Source organism: Physeter macrocephalus, chromosome 21 (assembly GCF_002837175.3).
Source record: "Physeter macrocephalus isolate SW-GA chromosome 21, ASM283717v5, whole genome shotgun sequence".
Classification (NCBI taxonomy): domain Eukaryota; kingdom Metazoa; phylum Chordata; class Mammalia; order Artiodactyla; family Physeteridae; genus Physeter; species Physeter macrocephalus.
In genome coordinates this window covers 48,001,787-48,022,779 of record NC_041234.1, presented here as the reverse complement: position 1 = coordinate 48,022,779, position 20,993 = coordinate 48,001,787, and the positions used below count along the sequence as shown (strand labels likewise).

The window sequence follows — 20,993 nt, the reverse complement described above, 5'->3', positions numbered from 1 at the left end:
CGCCCATGGCCCACGGGCCCAGCCGCTCCGCGGCATGTGGGATCTTCCCGGACCAGGGCATGAACCCATGTCCCCTGCATCGGCAGGCAGACTCTCAACCACTGCGCCACCAGGGAAGCCCTATATTTCCTTTTTAAGCTTACAGCAACAGTGCTATTATATCTATGCTTGTGTGTGTGTGTGTGTGTGTGTGTGTGTGTGTGTGTGTGTGTGTGTGTGTGTGTGTGTGTGTGTATGATAAGCTTTCCTCAAGGACAAGTATACCCATATTTGCTTGCCATTTGGAAACTCCTTCCACAGAGTTTAGGTCCTCTACCATTTGTTTCTGTGTGTACTTCTCACCTGTGCTTCCTATTACCTGGCTGACCTTTTCATCAACAATCAGCTCATGCTTACCATTTCAACCACAGTAGACAGCATAAATGTTTGCTGAGTAAGTGAATCAAAGTCAGACATGTTCTGCCTCATTTTCTCTCAGTGTCCCAGCTCTGTGTCCCGCTACTACCTCTACTATCAAGTCTTTACAATATGCTATTCATTGTGCCAGAAAATGGCTTCCCAGGTGCTCCCAAGACTTTATTTCCCTTTCTGTCTCATAATGCAGCAAGAGTCGTCTCTTTCATGGCATGTTCATAAACTATATCTATTTGGTTTGGCTTTACAGTCACTCTTAAAAGCCCCTCAGTCCATCTCCCTGAGATGAGTATGCTGAGGTCCTGTGATGTGTTCCTATTTCTTTGGCTTGTTTTCCCATTAGATTATAAGCTCTCTGAGGCTAAGGATGAGCTCTTAGTCCCACTAAGAGTACATGGTCTGTTGCATTCCTGATGACTTTCCAAATGACTTAAGGCCACCACGGCTGTCTATTCCTCATGACTTGCTTCTCTCTGGTGTTGTGGCTTTACAAGGCTCAGTTCCCCATGTGGTGCACTATCAGCTAATGAAATCGAATAACCTTCCAGGAATCCAGCTAGGGTAATTTGTGAGCTGTTCTCTTTAAGTGGAATGTGGCTGCAGGCCACAGTTGGGGTAGTGATGAACTATAATGCCTGGGAAGTTAATGTTTCAACATAGAACACCTAGGTTTGATAAATACATAGGATTATCATTGTGTAAGTAAATAGAGCATGCCTCAAAGTCAGATTGTTTCTAACTAGCCTTAACTTTGGTGTGTTCAATCTTAAAGTTCCCACTCAGCTTCTGGTCTACAATTTTTACTGATATGACCATGATGTGGTAGAAACAAACTGAACTTGGAGTCAGAACCTTTGATTTCAAGTCCTGACTGTCACTTTGTTTTATGTCCCTGGGAAAGGTCATTTCCCTCTCATGGGTCTCAGATCAAGCTGTAAAATACAAATAATAAACACCTCACTGGATTTTTTTTTGGTGACAATGAAAAGAGGTAACATATATGAGAATGGTTTATAAACTGTAAAGTGCTTTAAAAATGTGAAAGATTATTATGGTCACACTGGAACCAGTTTCAATGAGATGGTATAGACCACTACTACTTGTTCAGACTGGTCAGAACTTGAAAACATGAAAAGAGCCTCCCTGTGCACCCAGGCAGCCCTCTCAACTAGCCCCCGGTTCCATACAGAGCTGGCCCAACAAGCACCCCTCAGCAGAGCCAGTGCCTCTGAACACGATCGAGGGACTGAGGTGTAGGGTCTGGGGCCGGCACACCCTCACTGGCAGTGAAGACTAATGACTAGAACCCCTGAAAGAGATGAGCTGCCTCCTACCCCTTGGATGTTCTTCTTGGACACCTTAACTAATTTTGTTGGCTTCCATTCCTCATCATCCCCATCACCACCATCACCATCACTGTCCTCAGGCTCATTCACAGAATATTCTGAACAATATTTTATATCTTCGATGTCCATGCTTTGCTCCAGGAACTTTTCTTTAAACCGGGAAGGTTTGGGCTAAGAAAAAAAAGTTTGGAATGGTTATTTAATTAAAAACAATAACAACAACATGTGGATTATATCTTCCCAGTAGCTGCTGCCAGCTATATTCTCAGAGCAGAGATTTCAGATGCCCTCAAATATACCCCACTTGGCTTTACCAATCAGAAGAAATTCTGCTTTAGCCTTTGGCCTCATAGAGTCTTTGAAGGGAGAGAAACTGAAGGGATAGAGGCTGAGCAATCTGAGGGAGGAGGGAGGGACTCACGATATGATAAGTATCTTTGGATGGACAGCTGAACGCTGCTCTTTTCTACGCGCCTCCTCCTCAGTTGTGTTGCATAATGCCTGTACATGGTCCAAAGTCAGCCGTCTAGGGAGGGAGAATGCCTATTTTCCTCAAGATTGTACTGTAGTTTTATTTGGGACTCCATAGAAAATTAAAATGCTGGAATGTGGGAATTTTAACTCTCAACTACTTCTGAAAGGTGATTTTAGTACACTCACCCCAAACCTTGGCTATGCGAAGGTATCACAGGCCCTGAGCAGTTTACCTTAGGTGGGATATATTCGAAAGAAGAGTCTGGAGATAGAAGGGTATCCTTAGGAAGATGAGATTTCTGTCTGCTGGCTACTTGGAGGAGGTTCAATTTCTATTTGAAAAGAAGAGACAAAGTGTACATTGCAGGGCAGCTTCTGACAGTGTTCATGGCTAAAACATAAAGATTCCTAAGTTAGCTTAATCTTAAGCCATGGTAAAGCGAGGCAGGGTAAGAGCAAAGTAGGTTGAAGGACTCCCACTTTACAAGATCAGTATTAGATTCAGAAAAGAGCAAATTAAAAAATGTGTTTATACCATCTGAAATGCGCATGACCATACCACATGGAAACTAGATGTAGACATCATAAAATTGAGCCAAGTTATTATACTCAGGGCTGCTCCCACGAGCTGGCCTCAGTTGCAAGAGGGTCTCCCAGGGCTTATTAAATGGGTGGGAAGCTGTACTACCTGCTTCATGATTTTGTTCTCTCGGAGAAGTTGCTGATTTTGCTCACACACTTCCTGCATCTTCTCAAGTTCTTCATCCTATTTCCAGATAATGCAGTGATAGGTGGGGTTATTTTGGGCACTACATGTGGGTTACCAAACAACTCACAGGGATGAAAACATACTACTGCCAACTTGCTGGCAGCAGGTGGGTTTTGCACAGCAGGCACTGGCGCCCAGAGAAATGTCTGATCCCCACCAATTCCTAGGTGTCCTGAGTGCCACCTCTATTCCAACGCTCCCAAGCAGCCATGACCACACTTGCAGGAACCATGGGCTCTGCTCTACATGGCTTCCTCGTTCTTTTCTATTTTCTAGCCTCATATCCCTTATTCACATCAGGATGCTGATAAAGAAACCCACCCAGAGAGTCAGCTGTTTCTTTGAAGTCTACAGATGCTTTTGTCCATGCTTCTCAACACAGATTAGGCAGTTTATTTGCTACACTAATAAGCCTGATTAAACTTCCTTGGCACGTATGATAACTGGATTCATGCCTACGACCTTAACACGTTTGGTTATGTCTTTGATGGGCAGTGCCAAGGAAGCCGTAGAGACTGGTGGTTCAGGAAAAAGACTCTAAGTTGGATAAAATAGTGCTCCAACATGCTACTAAAGGGTGTGGTGTTCCCAGCCTCTGGAAGAAATGCAGACCCCAGGCATTTTACAAATAGGTCAGGTCTCAACTCAGAACAGGAACCAGGAAGAGACAGCTAAATGCCCCTAGGATTCTACTGGATGATTTAAGTTTCTCAACTCTTCAGAGCTCAGGGTTGAGTCAAAGAACCAGGAGGCCTCGAAGTCTGGTATGGAGTATGTACTGTCATTTCTGTACCAAAACGGAGGTTATCCTATGTGCGGCTACATCCTAAACACCCCTAAATTGATCAAACAGGGCAACAGGCAATAGAGGCTACCATTATAAAAGGCTACCATCATAAAGCTTTTTTTCAGTAGGTAATTACTCTTTCCTGCAGGTACAGTCATGTAAATCAGACAGGATTCTCAGTCAGGCCTGGGGAACCCATCTCTGGAGACCTTTACCTCATCTCCATACCTGACACTTCAGGATGCTCAGCAGCTGTTGTTCCTTTTCGCTGACGGACTCCTCTAGCTGCTTCTCCGCCATTTGGCTTTGTTGCAGCTGGCTGAGGAGGTATAACACCTAGAGAAAGATACAACCCAAAGGTACCAAAGGAATGAGAGGAAAAAGGAATTCTGGTTTAGTCCAAGCAGTGATCCATTTACTCCTTTGTGATTTCAAAGTAAATTGTTCTCTTTGGCTCTCATGGCTTGAAGTATCATCATGTTCATCTTGGTATTAAAGTTGGAGGCTAAGAGCCACTGTCACTGGTATGTGTAAACTTATTAGATAAGTCATTTTTCTCTATTTCTGGTTTCTTATTTGCAAAAATTGGAAAAGATTACGTGGTCTTTTGAAGGAAACTTCATACCCCCATTATTATTATTATTACTTTTAACTAACAACAAAGAGCAAAAATGGTTTGTTTTTCAGTATAGCTTCTTGGCTCTCGCCAGCTTACCTTCTCTTGGTGCTGTTGCTCCACTCTCACCAGCTCTGCCTGTAACTCTGTCTCTATTTCAGCAAAATGATTTCGTTCCTCAAACAGCATCTTCTGCATGTCAGCACAGCTGGCCTTGTTCTGTTTCAGGCTGCTTTCAAGCTTGCTGACCTGTATTTTGGAGGAGACCAGCTGGAAGGGATAAAAGAAGATCAGTTTATTTGGAGAATGGCCACCTTTCCCCATTCATTAGGCAGGAAAATGTCAGCTTTCTTGAAATGGACTGAGAAAAGTTCTTCCATGTCCAAGTCCATTCTTATGTTTTCATGTCATATGGATTCTACCATTGAATAGAATTACCACCACCCAAACCAAGAGCCGAGACAGATATCTGTTGAGATAGGTATCTTAGAGCTGGAAGCCACTGCTGAGGTCATTTAATCTCTTGTTCTACCTCAAGGCAAGAATAAATCTAACACAAACAGTATCTGACAATTCCAAATTCTGATACTCAAGAAGTTCTTCCTTAATTTTAAAGAGAAATCCATAGCACACACCCTTATGGCTAATTATGTCCCATTTCAGAATGTCTGTGTTCACATGTTGGAACTCGTAGACACATTAGCTGAGATTACAGCTCTGGCTCTTCAGGCTAGATTGATATCCTATGCTGGCCTAGTTTTATATTCTCTACTAGCCCAGATGGTGAACATCATAAACACCAGTGTTCACAAGACTAATCAGGATTTCCTTAGTAGGATAAATCTGCTAACCCAACACAAAAATGCATAAAGGATAGCACTGCTCAAACTTGCAGAGTCGGAGTTTGTATGCTTGCTTCAGTCACCAGAGGTGATCAATTTTAATTCCTCTTGTGACAGTGGAAGATGATATATTTATTTTAAAGTCAGTGAAGATGGATTTTCCTTAAGATGAATCTTTATATGTCAAAGGTTTTCTCTTTCCTAGATTGTATCTTAAACTTTTTGAATATAATACATGTCAGAGGTGTTTTTAAAAGTAGTATAGGCTTCCCTGGTGGCGCAGTGGTTGCGCGTCCGCCTGCCGATGCAGGGGAACCGGGTTCGTGCCCCGGTCCGGGAAGATCCCACATGCCGCGGAGCGGCTGGGCCCGTGAGCCATGGCCGCTGGGCCTGCGCGTCCGGAGCCTGTGCTCCAAAACGGGAGAGGCCACAGCTGAGGGAGGCCCGCATACCACAAAATAAATAAATAAATAAAATAAAAGTAGTATAGTATAATATTTTACGTTTGACCTGTGGCCTATTATGGCATCCTGATCTTTTCATAATAACAGTGAACATTTATTGAGCACCTACTATATGCCAGGCATGGGTATCAACTTGCAACTCATATATATATATAAATATATATATATATATATATAAATATATATATATATATATATATATATAATATGGAATGCTTCACGAATTTGCGTGTCATCCTTGTGCAGGGGCCATGCTAATCTTCTCTGTATCGTTCCAATTTTAGTATCTGTGCTGCCGAAGCGAGCACTCATATATATTTTTAAGTGACTGGCCTGTACTTGTCCACACCAACCTTTACCCATAAAACTATTTCTCTAATGTTTGTGTCATTGTGGTTTCTACCACGAACAGTGGCAATAGCACTATGATAGTATTCTAGGCTAACATCTTATTTCAACCCACCAAGTCAGACGCCGAATTGCTGAGAGGAAGAGAGATGTTTACCTCTCCAATTAAGTATTTCAGGGCACACTTGGCTTCCAGAATGGTAGCAATATTCTCCCAGCGGTGTTTTGGCCTGTCTTCACTTTCTGCATCCAGCAGCTTCTGCTGTAGGTCAGCAATCTGAGCACTCCTTCAGGGAAAGAAACAGTGAGCCTTATTTCTAGTAGCCTCAACACCAAGCAGAGGGGAAGAGCTCTGAGGAGAAACTTCAAATAGTTTCACGGACAGAGGTATCAGTTAAATACCATTTAAATAATGATTGAGTCATCTGGTTAGGGTTTTATACAGTATCTCAAATCTTGTTACAAAGGGATGCTAAGACTAACCAAATGGTTTTATTTTATTAAATACTGGTTGAAATAAGTGGGTCATATAGTGGGACTTGGAAAGATTTGTTTTAGTGAGGATTTTGTTGTAGCACATTGACCATAATGTGACTTTTCCTTGAGGCCACATAAGCTGGAACAGTGACGTGGTGGCTTACCTATGCAAGGACAAGATTCAGGTTAGAGACCTTAAGGAAAAAAATCTCAGAAGAACAAAATCTAACACCAAACTGATACCTATGGCTGGTGTCGTGAGAGGTTATCTTGGAGTACCTGCCACAGGACTGAGAAGTTTCTATGAAAACTAGATACCACGACCCTGGTTATAGCTTCCAGATACTTTACGGTCAAGTATGGCCTGAGACCAATAGGTACACAATGTTTCAGTTTCATCAATAGCTTCCTTCTCAAATTTTCTAGGTGTCCAGTGAGAGGGAGCATACCGGCATGTGTGTAACATGCAGTGCTATGTAAGGTACTATAAAGAAGATGGGTACTAAAATAATCTAAGAGAGCAGTTCTAAACTTTTTGGGTCTTAGGACCCCTTTACACTCTGAAAAATTATTGAGGACCTCTAAGAAATTCTGCTCATGTATGTTATACCTATAGATATTTACAGTATTAGAAAGTAAAACTGAGAAAAACATTTATTCACTTAAAATCACAACAATCCATTATACATTAACAATTACACCTGCAATGACACTATTTCCAAATAAATTCACATTCTAAGGTCCGGAAAGGACATGAATGCAGGGTGGGGGAGTGTGTGTGTCACACACACACACAACATTTTCCAACACGAAAAATAATGTAGTGAGAAGAGTGGGATTGTTTTACATTTTTACAAATCTCTGTAATGTCTGGTTTAGTAGAAGATAGATGGATTCTCATATCTCCCTCTGCGTTTTATCTTTTGTGACATGTTCCGGTTGATGTAAATGAAGGTAATCTGGCCACACATGGATATGTAGCTGGACAAGGGAGGATCATTTTATTATTTTATTTTATTTTATTTTATTGTGGCCGTGCCATGCGACTTGTGGGATCTTAGTTCCCCGACCAGAGACTGAACCCAGGCCACTGCAGTGAAAGCGCCGAGTCCTAACCACTGGACTGCCAGGGAATTCCTGGGAGGAGCTTTATTTTTTAAAATTTTATTTATTTTTGGCTGCGTTGGGTCTTCGTTGCTGTGCATGGGCTTTCTCTAGTTGCGGCGAGCGGGGGCTACTCTTCGTTGCGGTGTGTGGGCTTCTCATTGTGGTGGCTTCTCTTTGTTGCGGAACAGGGGCTCTAGGCGCACGGACTTCAATAGTTGTGGCACTCGGGCTCAGTAGTTGTGGCTCGCGGGCTCTAGAGTGCAGGCTCAGTAGTTGTGGTGCACAGGCTTAGTTGCTCCACGGCATGAGGGATCTTCCCGGACCAGGGCTCGAACCCGTGTCCCCTGCATTGGCAGGCGGATTCTTAACCACTACGCCACCAGGGAAGTCCCCAGGAGGAGCATTTTAATAGTCTTTTGAGATAATTGTGGATATTCTTCTTTGAGACTACAACAAAACCCAACCATTTCCTTAAAAGTTAGTTGAAATGTGGTTACTTGCAATCTGAATGGATCTTTTACTCAAACGTGATTCTGTAACATGTCATTTGGACAGTCATACAGAGCCTTCAAATCAACACATTTCATTACACAATATAAAAAAGACCACAATTGTTAATATCACTACCGGTCTCATTAGAAAAGTTATGAAAAACTGTCAAGTTTACAGTGGCAGATACACGTTTTCCAAAATTCTAAGTTTTGCTTGAAAGCTCAAATTTTATTTTTGGTGACAAACACTGTCATTTGTTTTCCTTGACTTGACAGGCTCACTCGGTTCATTTTTGAGAAAATGTCTGCCAAGTACCCAAGTCTGAATAACCATAGTTTGTCTGTCAGTCGTTCTTTCAAGTAAAAATGATGTCCCATGAAAAAAGAGGCCTGTTAAACTCACACCTCAAACAATTGCACAAGTGCTTTTCCTTGAGAGAAACATCGTCCTTCGGCATCAGCACAAGTGGTTTATGTGTTCTTCTCATTCTGTCACACAGAATATTAAAAAGATCTGAACTCAAGGGTTGAGATTTAATAAAATTAATAATTGTTATTGCTTTATCAAAGCCAAAGGTAAAACTGACTTTTAAGTAAAACCGAGAGTGTGTGGTGGTGAAGTATTCAATGACTGTTAGTACAGGTTTGTGCCACTGCTTTGATTCAAGCTAAGGTGTTAGCAGTTTTGTCCACTGTTGCTTTTGCACTATCATGGCAAATGTCAGTGTAGTAAAAACAGCAAACAATGTCTTAATATTTTTATAAAAACAGGGAGTCACCTAGACTTCCTGAAAGGGTCTCAGAGACCCCCCAGGAGTTTGTAGACCTCACTTTGAGAACCCTGGTCTAATATATAGTCCTTTCCTTTAACAAGCTTACAATCTGTCTAGATTGACAAGACTAATCAATGTAAAATAATTAATAAATATAAAGATAACATATATCATCTATACTACATGACCGAGTACTGTAAGTTCTGAAGGAGTTTAGAGAAGAGGAAAATTAGTGAGGGATGAAGAGTCAGGGAAGGCTTCTTGGAAGAGGTGGGCCAGAACACTTCAGAGTTGTTTTATCTATCAAATGCCCTTTCTTGTCCTTAGGGAAATTCCCTTGATTAAACTCACCTCTGTCTAATTGCCCTCTACCTGGCACCTGCCCTACATTTAAATAATCATTTACTTATGCACAGTGGTGTGCAGGTAAATGTTTAACAAACAGCACCTAAAAAACCAGATCTGATTTGTAGCTTTTGCTAGTTTCTGTAGTGTAAATACTCTCACCAAAGGAATTGTAAGCTCTCAACAGTTTACAACCGTCTTGAAATTTTAACAAACAATTCCAACACACCATTGTCAGTCATTATACTGTTTCTACTCAAGAGCAAGGACAATGCCATCTATTCTTTCTATATATCCCAACTGCATCCAGTGCAGCACAAAGCAGAAATTCAAATGTTGAGCAACTTAAAGACATATCCAAAGACAAAGAGCTAGTATGTGTTGCTAAAAACAAATTAAATGGTCTCCAAGGTCTTCTGGGCAATAAAATTCTATTACCCTACGACACTATAAAATATCTGTCAAAGTTCTGTTCCTTCTAGATTTCACAGATTCTTAAAAGAAAGTAACAGTGATTAAAGAGAAGAGCATTCATTGAGCACTTCTAATATGCCAAGTACTGTGCTATGTACTTTACTTTCTAATCTCATTTAATGGTCATGATACTTTACTTATGCATTATATTATATCTACTTTGCTGATGATCTCTAATTCTCCTTCTCCCAGGTTGTTGATCTTCTGGTATCATTTCCTGGCTTCCTCTAAAGTTTTGTTTTTAGTCAGTTCTTGTGGTATATGATAAAGACCATAGGCTTTGGAATTAGATAAACTGAGTTTCGAATCCCAGTTCTGTATAAACTTTAGCAATTTGTTTAAGATCTTTGAACTTTAGCTTAGATCTCTAAAGTGAGAAGAATGATACTTACCTCACAAGGCATACCTCATAGGGAGAGACCGAATGAGAAAATGTAACTAACATGTCTAGTGAAGTGTATAGCTCAAAAAATCGTTACTTTCTCTTGCTTCTCCTACATCACAAAGCTTCTGAAAAACAAGCTTTTGAATAACTGATTGATAGGTTCTATCTTGATTCAAGGCATAAATTTTTATAATGCCTTAGACATAGTCCCATTACCTGAGTTCCATTTCAGTCTCTAGGCTTTCAATCTGCTTTGTAATGGAATCCTCTGACTCAGAAACTTGACCACGCAGTTCAGCAAGTGAGAATGTACGCCTCTGTAAAGAATAGTGGGGATGAGGGTGAAGTACTACTTGGAAAGTAATTCTCCAAAGTAGTGAGGGCTTCTGGGGAGTGTGGAGTCTGATCATTGGTAACGTATTTCCATAGGGCACTTACGCGGAGTTTAGGAGGTGGATTCTCCCCAGATTCCACTTTTTGTTTGAGTTGAGCCACATCCTGAGCCAGGATCTTTCTGTCTTCAAGAAGGTCATTCAGATGGCGTTTGGCTTCCTCAGTACTGACCATAACCTCAATTTCATTTCCAAGCCAACTCTAGAAGATAAATCAGTGATGTTGGGTTAGGGATGAGGAATCTCTGGCCCATGGGCTATATTCAGCTCCAGATTTAATTTCACTTGGACCAGAGCCCAAGTAACTAGGAGTGAGATTTCCATTTGTGCCTACACTGACCAAAAATTCCAATAATGCTCTAAGAGCCTTTAACAGCAATACCCCAAAAGGTCACAAGAAAAGTTTTCTGCAGAAAATCTTTCTCCAGATATCCTAGCATTTCTATGTATTCTGTCTTTACCTTCTCCACTTTCTCCTTAACCTTTGTCCTTAACAAGTCATAATATAGAACTGAAGTATATTTAGATTATCTGTTCTATTTAATAAATAGATAACTATTATTAATCTTTAAAATAGATGAATGGAATTTTTTAAAAAGCAAACAAAATTAACTAAATTCAGTTTTTAAAAAAGTAACCATCCCTGAGAAACCTTTCACTTTTGGATGAAAATATACCATGCTAAGAGTAATCAAAGAAAGCTGGAGTGGATATATTAATATCAAATAATATAGAATTTACATTGAAGAATATTATTAAGAAGAACAAAGGCTGGAGGTATCATGCTCCTTGATTTCAAACTATACTACAATGTCACAGTAATCAAAACAGTATGGTACTGGCACAAAAACAGACACATGGATAAATGGAACAGAATAGAGAGCCCAGAAATGAACCCACACTTATATGGGCAATAAATCTATGACCATGGAGGCAAGAATATACCAATGGGGAAAAGACAGCCTCTTCAATAAATGGTGATGGGAAAACTGGACAGCTAGATGCAAAAGAATCAAACTCTCTCACACCATGCACAAAAATAAATTCAAAATGGATCAAAGACCTAAACGTAAGACCCAAAACGATAAATCTTTTTAGAAGAAAACAGGCAGTAAGCTCTTTGACATCAGTCTTAGTAATATTTTGGGGGCTATGTCTCCTCAGGCAAGGGAAGAAAAGCAGAAATAAACAAATGGGACTATATCAAACTAAAAGCTCTTGCACAGTGAAGGAAACTATCAACAAAATGAAAAGGCCACCTACTGAATGGGAGAAGATATTTGCAAACAATATATCTGATATGGGTTAATATCCAAAATACACAAAGAACTCATACAATTCAACATCAAAAACAAACAAACAAACAAAAACGAACAACCAGGTTTAAAAGTGGATAGAGGATCTGACTAGACATTTTTCCAAAGAAGACATACAGATGGCCAACAGGCATATGAAAAGATGTTCAACATGGCTAATCATCAGGGAAATGCAAATCAAAACCACAATGAGATATCACCTCACACCTGTCAGAATGGCTATTATTAAAAAGACAACAAATAACAAGTGTTGGTTATCCATTTTAAATATAGCAGTGTGTATACCTGAAACCATCACAACATTGTTAATAAACTGTATTCTAATATAAAATAAAAAGTAAAAAAACAAAAACAAGTGTTGGTGAGGATGTGGAGAAAAGGGAACCCTCATGCACTGTTGGTGGGAAGGTAAATTGGTGCAGCCACTATGGAAAACAGTATGGAGATTCTCAAAAAATTAAAAATAGAACAGCCATATGATCCAGCAATTCCACTCCTGGGAATTTATCCAAAGAAAACAAAAACACTAATTAGAAAAGACATATGTACCCCTATGTTCACTGCAGCATTATTTACAATAGCCAAGATATGGAAGCAACCTAAGTGCCATCAATAGATGAATGGATAAAGAAGATGTGAGATATATATATATATGTACATACGATGGAATATTACTCAGCCGTAAGAATGAAATCTTGCCATTTGCGACAACATGAATGTACCTAGAGGATATTATGCTTAGTGAAATAAGTCAGACAGAGAAAGACAAAAACTGCGTGATTTCACTTATAAGTGGAATCTAAAAAACAAAACAAATGAACATAACAAAACAGAAACAGTAATAGATATAGGGAACAAACAGGTGATTGCCGGGGGGAGGGGCATAGAGGGAGGAAAGAAATAGGTGAGGGAGATTAAGAGGTACAAACTTCCAGTTGCAAAATAAAGGAGTCAAGGGTATGAAATGTACAGTGTGGGGAATATAGTCAATAACTATGTAATATCTTTGTATGGTGACATATTGCAACTAGACTTATCATGGTGATCATTTTTAGATGTATAGAAATATTGAAACACTGTTGTGTAACAGGAACTAACATAGTGCTGTAGGTCAATTATACTTCAAAAATAAACAAACTAACAAACTCATAGAAAAAAAGATCAGATTTGTGGTTACCAGAGAGGCAGTCAAAGGTACAAACTTCCAGTTATAAGATTAAGTAAGTACTAGGGATGTAATGTACAACATGATAAATATAATTAACACTGCTGTATGCTATATATAAAAGTTGTTAAGAGACTAAATCCTAAGAGTTCTCATCACAAGAAATTTTCTTTCTATTTATTTAATTTTGTATCTATATGAATGATGGATGTTCACTAAACTTATTGTGATAATCATTTCAAGATGCATATAAGTCAAATCACTATGTATATGTCAAATCACTTAAACTTATGCAGTGCTGTTTATCAATTTATCTCAATAAAACTGAAGAAAAAAGAGGAATATTATCAAGGATAAAAAAAAGATAATTTCATAATGGTAAGGGAGTCAATTATTCAAGAGAACTTAATCCTTAATGTTTATGCCCCTAGTATACAAAGCACCAAAATATCTGAAACAAAATCATACATAAGCCAACAAAGGAGAAAATAGGAATAATAAAAATACTCAATTGATCCAAAAGAAGCCAGAAAATAAGGAAAAGGGAATGAAGAACAGATGGGACAAATAGAAAATAAATAGCAATATGATAGATTCAAATCAACCCATATCAATAATCACATTAAATGTAAATGGTCCAAACACCCCAATTAAATGCAGATTGTCAGACTGGATTAAAAAAGCTAGACTCAACTGTATACTGCCTACAAGAAAAACACTTTAAAAACACACAAAGGCACAAAGAGGTTAAAGCTAAAAGGATTTAAAAAAATATACCATGCTAACATTAAAAGAAAGCTGGAGGGACTATATTATTATCAGAAAAAGTAGATTTCAGAACAAAGAATATTGCTAGGGATAAAAATGATCATAATAATAAACTTATTATTATAATAATAAAGGGATCAATTAATCTTACATGTTTATGCCTCTAATAACAGAGCTTCAAAATATACGGAGTAAAACCAGAACTATAATAAGAAAAAGACAAATCCATAATTCTAATTGAAGATTTCAATACCCATCTCTAAGTAACTAATAGAACAAGTAGGCAGAAAATCAGCAAGAATACAGTAGAAATGAATGGCACAATCAATCAAATTAACATGATTGACATTTATAGAACACTCTATCCAACAATAGCAGAATATACATTCTTCTCAAGTACACGCAGTTTGAACATTTGCTAAGACTGACCATATTCTAGGCCATAATAAGTCTCAATAAATTCAAAAGGATTCAAGTCATATAAAGGATAGTCTCTAACCATAATGAAATTAAATTAGAAATCATAACAGAAAGATATTTGGAAAAATCCCCTAATATTTGGAAACTAAATAACATCATTTAAAATAACTGTGGATCAAAGAAGAAATCAACAGGGAAATTAGAATGTATTTTGAATTGAATGAAAACATGACTATCAAAATTTGTGGGATATCATTAAAGGAGTATTGAAGGGGAAATTTATAGCACTAAATGTTTATATTAGAAAAGAAAAGAACTCAAATCAATGACCTCAGGTTCCACCTTTAAGAAACTTAAAAAAAAGCCAATTAAATCCAAAGCAGAAATAAAGAAATAATAAAGGTCAGATTGGAAATTAATGAGCTGGGGTTTTGGGGGTATTGTTTTTAATTGTGGTAAAATATACATAACATAAAATTTACTATTTTAACCATTTGTAAGAATGAGCTGGTTCTTTGATAAACCTTAGCCAAACTGATCAAGAAAAAGGAGAAAAGACACAAAATATCAATAACAGGAATGAGATAGAGGACATTACTACAGTTTTTACAGACGTTAGAAGGATAATAAAGGAATATTATGAATAACTTCACACCAATAAAATTGACAATTTAGACGAAACACACAAACTACCAAAGCTCACTCAAGAGGAAATATATAACCCGAACAACCCTATATCTATTTAAAAAACTGAATTACAGCTAACCCCTCCTCCCCACCAAAAGCAACAACTAACAAAAACATTCTTCAGGTCCAGATGGCTTAACCTGTGAACTGTAACAAACTTCCTCTTCTTTTTTTTTTAAGGATTTTTATTTTTATTTTAAAAAATATTTATTTATTTATTTATGGCTGCATCAGGTCTTAGTTGTGGCATGCAGGATCTTTTGTTGCAGCATGTGGGCTCCATAGCTGTGGCGCATGGGCTCCAGAGCATGTGGGCTCTGTAGTTGTGGCACGCGGGCTCAGTAGTTGTGGTGCGTGGGCTTAGCTGCCCCGTGGTGTGTGGGATCTTATTTCCCTGACCAGGGATGGAACACGCAATCCCCTGCATTGGAAGGCGGATTCTTAACCACTGGACCACCAGGGAAGTCCCTGTACCAAACTTTTAAGGAAGAAACAATATTAGCTCTATATAAACTCTTACAGACAATTGAAGAGGGGGCAATAGTTTCTAACGTATTCTAAGAGGCCTTGATACCAAAACCAGAAAAAGACACTACAAAAAACAACAGACCAATATCCCTCATGAACACAGATGCAAAAATTTTACACGAAATTTTTATTTTAGCAAAATTTTAATTTTATGTATTGTTGAATTCAACAATACATAAGAAGGATGATATATCACAATCAAGTGGAATTTATTCAAAGAATGCAAGGCTGGTTCCATATTTGAACATCAAAGTCATTCACTAAATCAACAAACTAGAGACAAAAAGTTATTTGACAAAATTTATATACACTCATTGGAAATTCCCTGGTGGTCCAGTGGTTAGGACTCGGCACTTTCACTGCTGGGGGCCTGGGTTTGATCCCTGGTCAGGGAAGTAAGATCCCACAAACCGCGCAGCATGGCCCCCCCGCAAAAAATTATATCCACTCAGGATAAAAACTCACAGCAAACTAAGGATAGATAAGAACTTCCTTAAGCTGATAAAGGGCCTCTATGAAAAACCTATAGCTAATGTCATACTTAATGGTAAAGACTGAATACTGTTCCCCTGAGATCAGGAATAGCAGAAGGGTTTCTACTGTCACTACTCCTATTCAACATCATCCTGAATGTCCTAGCCAATGCAACAGGGCAAGTAAAATAAATAAAAGACATATAGATTATAAAGGAAGAAATAAAACTATTTATAGGGCTTTCCTGGTGGCGCAGTGGTTGAGAGTCCGCCTGCTGATGCAGGGGACACAGGTTCATGCCCCGGTCCGGGAAGATCCCACATGCCGTGGAGCGGCTGGGCCCATGAGCCATGGCCGCTGAGCCTGCGCGTCCGGAGCCAGTGCTCCGCAATGGGAGACGCCACAACAGTGAGAGGCCCGTGTACCGCAAAAAAAAAAAAAAAAAAACCAAACAATTTATAGATGGCATGACTGTCTATGTAGAGAGTCCCAAAGAACCTACAAAATAGCCACTAAACTAATAAAGTCAGAAGATAAAAGTTAATATACAAAAATCAGTTGTATTTCTATATACCAGCACTGAACAACTAGATAAATAATTTGGCAGTTTTTCTTTTTTTTAAAATTCTTATTGTTTTGATATTATTAGATTTTAAAAAATTTTATTTTTGGCTGTGTCAGGTCTTAGTTGTGGCACGTGGGATCTTTGTTGCGGCATGTGGGATCTTTTGTTGCAGCTCTCGGGCTCTTTGTTGAGGCACAAGGGCTTCTCTCTAGTTGTGGTGCACAGGCTTCTCCCTAGTTGTGGCACATGGGCTCTGTACTTTGCAGCACTCGGGATCTCTAGTTGAGGTGCGCACACTCAGTAGTTGTGGTGTGCAGGCTTAGTTGCCACACGGCATGTGGGATCTTAGTTCCCCTACCAGGGATCGAACCTGCGTCCCCTGCATTGGAAGGTGGATTCTTTACCACTGGACCACTAGGGAAGTCCCTTGGCAGTTTTATAAAGTTAAACATACACTTACCATATGACCGAGCAATCCCACTCCTAGGTATTTACCCAAGTGAAATGACTACCTTTGTTATACAGAAAACTGTATGTGAATGTCTTTATAGTGGCCTTATTCATGATCACCAAAAACTAGGAAAAAAAAAAGACTCCAAGATAACCTTTAACAGGCGAATAGGTGGAACATCCATATGATGGAATAATACAGGCAACAACATGGATGAATATCAAATGCCTTATGCTAAGTGAAAGAAGCCATACTGTACGTTTCCAGTTATATGACACTGATGCAATGCAAAGTGAAAACAATAATGACAGAATACAGATCAGTGTTTGTGAAGGGCCAGCATATGGATGTGGGAGAAATTGACTACAAAGTGTTATAGGGGAATATAGAACTATTCTATCTTTTTATTGCAGTGGTGGTTATACACCTGTATATGATGTTAAAACTTGCAGAACTACAGTAAAAAGGGTATATCTTACTGTACATCAGTTATACCTTAATAAAATAAATTGGAAAAAAATCAATGTCGTTTGCCATACTGAATAAAAACAAACAAACCAACCATAAGATCATAAGATCACCTCAAGATTATCTCAAAAAGATCAGAAACCATAAGATAATCTCATGAAGATTCAGAAAAAACTTTTGAAAAAACTCAACATCTATTCATCATAAAAACTTTCAGCAAACTAGGAATAGACAAGAACTTCTTCAACCTGATAAAGAACATATACAAAAAACCTATAGCTAATATCGTACTTAACGGTGAAAGGCTGAATGCTTTCTCTCTAAGCTTGGGAACAAAGCAAGGATGCCCTCTTTTCACCTATTCTATTGGACATTTTATTGGAGGTTCTAGCAAGTACAATAAGGCAAGAAAGCTTTTTTTTAAAGGCATACAGAGTGGGTAAGGATAAATAAAATTGTCCCTATGTGCAGATGATGTGATCGTCTATGTAGAAAATCCAGTGACAGAAAGCAGATTAATGGCTGCCTGGAGATGGGGCATAGAGGAATAGACTGGGGAGGGTAGGGAGGGATTACAAAGGTGTACGAAGAAAGTTTTGGTCCTGATGGACATTGACTTTATCTTGATTGTGGTGATGATTTAATGGGTGCATATCTGTGTCAAAACTTATTAAACTGTACACTTTAAATATGTATAATTTATTGTAGGTCAAGTATACCTAAATAAAACTGTTAAAAAATTAACTGAACAGGGGCAGGGATAGAAAGGGTTCACTACTCATGGTCTTTAACAACCGTTCAGAGATAATCATATCTTTAGGAAATAACACGTTCAGGTAGAACTCCAGATTTTGTAGTGTTTACTTCTAAATGAAAAGAAAGCTACTTCCCATTTTTTCCTATCCCCAACGTACATAAGACAAATGGCAGTTCAAGTTGTCCATACCTTCACTCGAGCTGTAGTGCCTTCCATTCCACGGCTCTGAGTCTCCTTCCGCTTTTCTGCGACCTCTCGTTGTTTTTGGAGAGCATCCTTGAGACGCTTGTTGGCAGCTGCTGCCTAAATAAAAATGGCTCATGGTAATGTTGAATTGAAGGGTAGAAAGAAGAACATTCTTCATTAATTATGTACCTGATGATTCATACAGCTAATCGTCTGAGAAATACAAATTAGAACCCAGTGAGATGCTTTTACTCAAACCCTGGAGTGGCTACGATGAAAAATAAAATGACTGACAATCCCCAGGTTAGTGAAGATATGGAGCAACTGAAACTCTTATCCATGGCTGGTGTGAGTAAACTTTGGTACAAGTACCATGGAAAATTGTTTGTCATTATTAACTAAAATTGAACATATACAATCCCTGTGATTCATCATTTCCCCCCTAGGTATAACTCACCAGAAATTCTCATGTACCTGTGCCAAAAGATACTGAAATGCACGTTCAGAGCAAATCACCCCTACGTGCAACAGCATTGGTGTTTGTTACAATTCTAGTACCAAATGAAAGAAACAAGATTCATTTCATTCTCTGTAATTCCCTTCAAAACCAGGAAAACTAATTTGTAGTGTTAGAAGTCAGGACAGTTGTTACCTCTGAGGAAGAGGGAAGGACTCGTCATTTGGAGAGAGAATAGGTGGGGGCTGGGGATGAAGTTCTAAGGTTCTAGTAGTGACTTGTTTGTCTTAGGTTGATGGTTGTACAGGTTTTTTCACTTTGGAATAACTCGTGGAGATGTACACAATATTTGTGCCCTTTTTAGGTATATATATTCTACTTCAATAAAATAATTTATATTAACATAATAAAAAAAGAAAGAACATTCTAATTTCTAGCATATTAGTCAAGAAAAATTAAAAATTCTATGGGTTTGAATTCTTATAGGAACCACATTTATAAGTCTCCATGTATATAACACTGGTGAACAGCTACTGCTTTAGAGCCTAGGGGAGGCACACAATTTCAAGGAAGCACTGCAGACTGAAAGCATCTAGAAATGTCATATATCAGAATTACTCTGCTTTTTGTTTTGTTTTGTTTGGAAAGAAGCAAGCCCAATTAGAAAAAATACTTATTTGAATAGTGCCATTTTCATCAGGTTTTTATCTGCTCACAGTTCATGACAAACAGGGATCAAGACTTAGGAACTGCTGGTCAAGACTGTTATCACTGGTTTCTCAGGACACTGGCTCATTTAAGGGATATTACTCTGCCATCATCCAAGCCTGAAAGTGATAATACACTTGACCTAGCAGATTGGATTTTCTTACCTCCTCAGTTTTACGTCTGAGCACATTAGACTGTTTCTGGAAGCTTCTTTCAAGTTTGAGCAGTTCATATTGCCTCTTACGGTCCTGAGAAGAAAAGAGTCAGACTTTTCATTGCTATTCAGCTAGCTAAAATAAAACCTTATAATGTAACTGAAGAGTCTTTCAATGGTATAGTCATTATGGAAATCAGTATGGAGGTTCCTTAAAAAATTAAAAATAGAAAGACCATATGATCTGACAATCTCACTACTGGGTATATATATATCCAAAGGAAATGAAATCAGTATCTTGAAGAGATATCTGCATTCCCATATTCATTGCAGCATTATTCACAATAACCAAGATATGGAAACAACCTAAGTTGACAACCTAAGTTGACCTAAGTTGTTGACAAATGAATGGATAAAGAAAATGTGGTACGTGTATACAGTTGATGCCTGAACAACGTGGGGTTAGGGGCGCCAACCCCCATGCAGTTGAAAATTCGTGTGTAACTTTACAGTTGGCCCTCCATATCTGTGGTTCTGCATCCATGGATTCAACCAACTGCGGATAGTATAGTAGTGTAGTATTCACTATTGAAAAAAATACCCGTGCAGTTCAAACCCATGTTGTTCAAGGGTCAACTGTATATACAATGGAATATCATTCAGTCACAAACAAGGAAATCCTGCCATTTGCAACAACATGGATGAACCTGGAGGTCACTGTGGTAAGTGAAATAAACCAGACTGAGAGAGACAAATACTATATGATCTCACTTACATGTGAAATCTAAAAAAGTCAAACTCATATAACCAGACAGTAGAATGGTAGTTACCAGGTACTGGGGAGGGGATGGGGGCAGTGAGGAAAATGGGAAAAGGTTGGTCAAAGGGTACAAACTTTTAGTTATAAAATGAATAAGTTCTGGGGATCTATGTATAGCATAGTAACTATAGTTAATAATACTATACTGTATACTTGAAATTTGTTAGGAGAGTAGATCTTAAGTGTTCTCCCCACACTGAAAAGAAGGGGTAACTATGTGAGGTGATGGATGTGTTGCAATCAGGAAATGTGATATCTCCAAATTTATTGTTCTCTTTCAAGATTGTTATGACTATTCTGGGTCACCTGCCTCTCCATATGACTTTTAGGATCAGCATGTGAATTTCTACCAATAAGCTAGAGGAAATTTGGTTGGGATTGTGTTGAATCTGTAGATCAATCTGAGGGGGTATTCCAACTTAAGAATATTAAGTCTTCCCATCCATGAGCATGGATTATTGTTCCATGTATTTAGATCTTTTTAAATTAATTAATTAATTAATTTTTTGGCTGTGTTGGGTCTTCATTGCTGCGTGCAGGCTTTCTCTAGTTGTGGCGAGTGGGG

The 20,993-nt window shown here is 38.6% G+C and overlaps 1 protein-coding gene and 1 non-coding gene across 3 annotated transcripts in view; both read right to left on the bottom strand.

The window, feature by feature from the left end:
- The window catches only part of LOC102994964 (chromosome-associated kinesin KIF4A), a 129,938-nt gene that overhangs the window by 24,288 nt on the left and 84,657 nt on the right, over positions 1-20,993 (bottom strand). For both annotated transcript variants that reach the window (XM_024116551.2, XM_024116552.3), the window contains exons 14-23: positions 19,619-19,702; positions 18,293-18,406; positions 10,551-10,706; positions 10,329-10,429; positions 6,218-6,347; positions 4,506-4,676; positions 4,019-4,126; positions 2,923-3,000; positions 2,468-2,566; positions 1,749-1,931 (exon numbers count right to left, since the gene is read on the bottom strand). In XM_024116551.2, coding sequence (XP_023972319.1) covers positions 1,749-1,931; positions 2,468-2,566; positions 2,923-3,000; positions 4,019-4,126; positions 4,506-4,676; positions 6,218-6,347; positions 10,329-10,429; positions 10,551-10,706; positions 18,293-18,406; positions 19,619-19,702 — 1,224 coding nt within the window. The remainder of the gene's footprint in view (positions 1-1,748; positions 1,932-2,467; positions 2,567-2,922; positions 3,001-4,018; positions 4,127-4,505; positions 4,677-6,217; positions 6,348-10,328; positions 10,430-10,550; positions 10,707-18,292; positions 18,407-19,618; positions 19,703-20,993) is intronic.
- Positions 5,914-6,020, bottom strand: LOC112062362 (U6 spliceosomal RNA). Its single transcript, XR_002890684.1, has one exon. It is a non-coding gene; the product is annotated as a U6 spliceosomal RNA (small nuclear RNA).